The following is a 6000-nucleotide window of genomic DNA, read 5'->3' on the forward strand; positions in this document are numbered from 1 at the left end:
TATCTCAATCAGGCATTCTTCATTTTGCCAGTTTTCTGGGGTTGCTATTGTAAACAGCAGTTCTTCAGCAGATACCACAGTGATTTTGTGCACAGAGTGATGGTCCATTGATAAGTAGTGGTCCCCGCACGAATTTGGTGGGATCCACTCAAGATAAACAGAAATGGCATAAAATTATATTGATGCCTATAGTTAAAAGGCTTTGAATTGCTATGTATTTTAGGGGTCTAAAAAAAATATAATAAAATTAATGCCACTGGTGTAGGTTGTGAAACTATTGCTGCTCTCTGGGATGAAAGGCACCATGTGAGATACATTGCTGATTTCTTATCTTCAGAAAAATTGTTCTTAGAGAGTACAGGGACAAAGTGATTTGTGCCTGCTTTAGGGGCAGCGTTTCAGGGGTCGGTAGCATGAAGCAGGGTTTAAAGGATGAGTGGATGCCATTCCCCCACTATACATGAGCATAATGAGCTCAGGATTAACATTGTTGAATGAAAATGTCAGATTTTAATTGTAAGGAGAAAAGTTAAAAAAAGAAAATCCTGTAGAACATTAACAGCAATTTTTGCAGGCATTCACCCTCGTTTGTACAATGCATACATCTCCCTCTTTGAGCTGTACAGCCTGTGAAATCTGTGAGAGGAATATAATTTCTTAAACAGGAAAATAAGCTTTTTAGCTAATGAGATATCCACATCTCCCGCACCATGATAATAAAGAGAAACCTCATGAATGCAGTAAAATTCAGCCTCCCTCTTTGCTTTCTTGGGGGGTGCAGGGTGCAAAATTGTTAGTGACTCCATAGTGGAGAGTGAGCCACGGGGCAACAGGATGTCACTCTCCTTCCTCTCAGGGGGTCCAGAGCATCCTGCACCCAAGTGACCTGACTCCATTGTGAAGTGAGGACCCAGCCATGGTCCCCCCAGCCCAAGGACCTTCTTGTAGTGACACAGCCATCTCATGCATGTAGGATGCTCACAAGGTAGCTTGCTTTGTGCTAATTGTGCACGAACCCCCAGCGCATGTGCAGCTGACATCCGAGATCTTCAAGCATGTCTCTGAAAGGATGATCATAAAAGTCTTTTCCAACAGAAATGATTCTATTTAACTCTGTGTCTCTCCCTTCCTACCTCCCTACCTCTGGTGCAGAACTCCCAATGAGTTAAAAGTGTAAGAGCTGCTCAGAAAGAGGTCAGATAATAAATGATATCTAAATCCTAGTCCCAGATTTTCTGTTTTAAACATGCTGCACAACTAACACTATGACACTTCGGCAATATGATGGAGAAAAATCCTGTGCCAGCTGACTGATGAGCACCCGTCTTTTTTAATTAATTGGGTTGAAAAATGTCTTGTGTCAGTTTGAATGTAGGGGCTCTTTCAGCTGTGTTTTTCTGGATACATATATAGATGTATCTAACTGCAGATTTGAAAGCCCAGCATGAGGCCTCATAAATGATAAAAATATGTATATGCTAGAATTATACATACACAGACATGCACATATTGGATGAATTGATACTTAAACATATACATGCGTATGTAATGTTCTCCTCTCTGTTCTGAAAGATATTTATAAATAGATTGTATATATATATTTCTATTGTTCACAGATCGGTGTGTATATATTGTAAAATCTGTGTAGTTGTTTGTTTGTTTTTTTTTCTAGTATGCTTTTTAGTTTTTAGCAGAGTGACATATCTGATTTCTCTTTAAATTAAATGAAATTATTTGTCTGCCTTCCCTTAATGGAATCAGTTTTGATATACTCTTTGTTCATGCTGTTACAGGCTTCAGTCTAAGGGCTCTTTGTATTAACTTTTTTAAGTTACATTACAAAGAGGTTTTAAGATTTCCCAACAGGCTTTTATTTAACTAGGGCTTTTGATCTCAAACCTGCTGGGTCCTAGTGAAATCCTTACCAATTCTCCAGTAACTCCTCACTATTGGAATTTGAAAAGACCCACCTGAAGGATTTAACTCGCTGTATGGCTTCAGCCATCCTTTAGATGCTTCTATTCATGCAGACAGCAAGGGGGTCGAGGGCACCCTTTGTGATCCTCCAAGTAGCCTAAGGTGCCCTTTGCGTAAGTTGTACTCCTGAGGAAATAAAAATCAGGAGGACACAAACCTATATACCTTATTTCCTGCTATCTTTACTTAAAGGAGGAGCACAGGGGGTCTACTTAACATCCTTTGCTACCTAAATACCTTTTGGACATGGGAACTCAATAAAGGAACTTTCATTGCATCCATTACCCTACTGTGGTGCATAGCAAATTAGATTTAAAAGGGTACTTTTTCCCTTACAGCTATTTCTATCATTTTCTTTAAAATTTCAATTTAGTGCCTAGTGACAGAATATTCTGTAATGTACGTTAGAACTATATAACACCAATTATACTGTGAACATTATTTCAAAAGAATTAGTTATATTAAGTTATACATAAACTGTTAGGAAAAAAAAAGGTCAGGTTAGGAAAAAAAAGGAGCTATGTGATAATGTTTTAAAGGAGCAACATGACATGAATGCTCTTTTCATTTTTTAATCCTTTCATTTTGCATAACCCACACTGAAATTTAACTACTCGCTTGGCATTGTTTAGGCAGGGGGGTGGCATGTCACTGTGTTAGCTTACAGATACATTTCATGGTGTAAAACCTATAGCTGAGTCTTTAGGTCGGGGGGAAACATAATTTCCTCTGTTTTGTGGAAATGGGATTGCACAAATTCACGAAAAGTCTTTTGGCAGACAGTGATGACCAGTACATAGGAAAAAAAAAAAAAAAAAAAAAAGGAAAAAGTGCTGGCAGACCAAGCTTGAAAGAATATAATAACTGAGCACATTCTTGTCACAGTTTTGGTTGCCTATTTTTTTTTTCTTGTGACTGTAACACACATGGTATAGCTGTTACCTGCATTTTGTGTTAATTTTCTCAGATTTGCAACAGAATGCAACAGAATCTAAATCTACCTTCTTTTTCTTGACTCTTATTTCCATTTGTTTATTTGTTAATTGGTTTGTGGGTTGGAGGGTTTTTGAGTTTTCAAGATGTTAAATGTTTGGACTACTTTGTGTGCATTTGATCTTGGAATGTATTGCACTGAAAATGTTTTTGTGTAGATGAGTAAAACAGAAATTTTCTGGTTTAGTCTTTTTTTGGTTTTTTTCTTCTTTCTTAGAACGGGATTAAGACTTTTGCTGGAACTCTGCAAAGTTTGGTTGTCTCAATTTGTAGGGATTCCTGGCAAATCAGTTATGTTTGTTTGATGTCCTTTGGGATCAAACTGCCATGAATTTTGAATGATCTAAAAACAACTGTGTCATTTACTTCAGCTAAACCCACCTTCCACTTGAAAACATAAATGAGCTCAGTCGAAATCTAGATGAGGTCTTTTTCTTACCTTTTTTTTTTTTTTTTTTTTTTTTTTATGCTTGGGTTTTGCGTCAGCTCCAGCTAGAGCTGGAGCAGTGCTGTGACAGTCCCCTGCCTTTGGAAGAAGAGCTGCTATCACACCGGGGCTGCTCCCTCAGGATGACATTGCCACTAGCCAAGTGCCAAATTGCTGAACAGAGGACAGTCATGACTGTCCATCATGTATCAGCAAATGATGGGTCCTTGGGCAGACCCTGCAATATGCCTGGTATTGCAGCTTGTAACAGGCTCACTAGGGGTGAGTTTTTCTTTTTTGGGATCTTCATATGCTGGTCTAGAATTCAGTAACTTCATAAAACCCATAGGACTCCAAATCAAGACTTTCTTAACTTGCAAACACAGCTCCAAGTGGAGTTACAGTAGGAGCTTTCACTTTTCCTCTACCAGCCAAGTGAAATTAAAACAGATGTTCACATAGGTTGTCTCTGGGGAACGGATGATATTATTTCAACAGCTTGATATCTGTTGAGACTAGGTTAAACCCCAAAATGTGCTGGGCTAGTCCTGTTTTCTAGATCCTCTGAAAAGGGATTAGTCCCATCAAGTATATTTGTGGATTCAAGCTTACTGGCAAACCCAGAAGCCTCTGAGCTGGGGCTTCAGTTTGGACTTTTTCATGTTAAGAAGATGCAAATCGTGATCAATTAGTTTATATATTTGTGGCATGCATGTGAGACTTTTATATGAGTCCATCTTTACAAAACAGTGGAAAATAAAGGTAAATTGGGAGAGGAAGGAGATTTTGACTGGTGAGGCCTGACAATACATTTGAATGCATGTCCACATGCACACACAGGAAAACAGCTCAGTCCAAGACCTTTATTCTTAAAGAAATTCCTGAGAAATTTCCTGGGCAATAACATCTTTGCCCACTTCAGGTAGAGGAAGCTGTGCTTCTCAGGTACATCTTTTCACTCCCCTGTACTCATGGTTCTGTGTCTGGAAGGGTTACAGAAAGCCCTAATTTCCATGTGGATATTGATGGATGCCTTTGTGGAGGGAGTAGCACGGGATGCTGCCCGGATGCCTGAATAGCCAGCAAGAAACCAGAACATCCCAAGTTTTATTCTACCGACTCCGCCTGTGACCTTTAGTAAGTAACTTAACCTGTTGTCCTCAGGATCCCCAGTAAAATGGGAGACCTTAATGCTTATCTGGTGGGATAACAGTGCTTAATACTTACCTAATTGGATGACAATACTTACCTACGTACCTCACAGGGGTGTTGTGAGGATTAATTAGCTAATGTTTGTAAAGTGCTTTGGAGATGGAAAGCAGTATATCGTACTGCTAAGCATTGTTACTTCGTGCAAGCACCAAGACCTTAAAATGGCTAAGGATGAAATAAGAGTTTTTATATGTTTTAAAATCAGCCAATTGTTCAAGGCATCCAGATGCTGGGATTAGTTTTAGACAGAGATTTCTAAGAAAGTTGGGAAACAGAAGGGTATAATTATATGACCTGAAACCTTTTTTTGTTTCTTTTAGTTGACTGACTAAACTTAATCTTAGTTAGGTGTCGTTTGATGAATTGTAAAAACTGCTTGTTGGACTTTAAGATATATCAATGTTTACTCTTGCTGATCAAACAATATTTCTTGAAATAAATATCTCTGTTACAATTTGGACAAACAAATATATTAAACAAGCCAGAGAAAGTATTTATTTCTGTGTTCTTTCTTTCTGTATTTCTTTCTCTAAGCAGATTTTTTTTAATTGGCATAATTCTGCTCTTGTTCCTATTAGTGAAACTGAAAGGTAACACCACTGCAGTAAATGGAATTACACCAGATACAAAAGCATTATGTGAGAGCAAAATTATATTTATATGTGGTCTGAAATGGAACTTGACACTTGGATTTAAAGAAAAACCAAACCAATCATTCCTGGAAATATATATAAATGCAACTTTAGCAAAACTTGTCAAGCTCTAGTTGAATACTGTTTGTTTCATGGCAACTCCTAAACATATTTTGCAAAAGGAAGGTCTGGTATAGCATAGACCATATTTTCCCTTTCACAGGAGAAAACTTTGCAAGATTTTTGCCTTTGAATATTTTATTTGGTTTCTAACGTGGACTTCTGGTCCAAGAAAGCAACTTTATAGTTATCAAAGCACCCAATTGTATGTTTTGCAAGAGCATTTCTTCTGATCTTTTACTCTCCAATGTTAGAATTCCCACAAATTCCTAAAATCTGTTAAAATACAGAACAGAGTGCTTACATTGGTATGTTGTACATGGGCTGTCCCTGTTAAAAAGGCTGTGCATTTTCATTCTGGATATGCAAAAGAAATTTGATATACTGCTGGGCTAGGCACCAGGATTTGGTTGGCTCTAGGACCAGTTCTTACATTTCTGCATCAGGAAAACGTAAGAATGGATAACACTTGAAGTAAAACCTACCCCAAAGCCTTTCTTATGGATATCAGGTTATTTGAAAATGTAATAGAGACCATTCACCATAATCAAGGGTGAGTCAAGGAAAATGGCATCAAAGAGCTCAAAGCAGCCAAGAGGAAAACTTGACCCAACCCCAAATGAGTTGTCTGTGTCCCAG

At 38.1% G+C, this 6000-nt stretch overlaps 1 protein-coding gene across 12 annotated transcripts in view; it reads left to right on the forward strand.

Annotated features, from left to right (window-relative positions):
- GTDC1 (glycosyltransferase like domain containing 1) overlaps positions 1-5616 on the forward strand; it is a 204669-nt gene extending 199053 nt beyond the window's left edge. For 9 of the 12 annotated variants that reach the window (XM_030485913.1, XM_030485911.1, XM_030485924.1 and 6 more), the window contains one exon: positions 3457-5616. In XM_030485913.1, coding sequence (XP_030341773.1) covers positions 3457-3729 — 273 coding nt within the window. In that variant the 3' untranslated portion in view covers positions 3730-5616. Of the gene's footprint in view, positions 1-856; positions 3135-3456 lie in introns of those variants that run through there. The other 3 variants (XM_030485927.1, XM_030485921.2, XM_030485928.1) reach the window with 3 other exon arrangements.
- Positions 5617-6000: the final 384 nt, after the last annotated feature.

This window comes from Strigops habroptila, chromosome 5 (assembly GCF_004027225.2).
Source record: "Strigops habroptila isolate Jane chromosome 5, bStrHab1.2.pri, whole genome shotgun sequence".
Lineage (NCBI taxonomy): Eukaryota > Metazoa > Chordata > Aves > Psittaciformes > Psittacidae > Strigops > Strigops habroptila.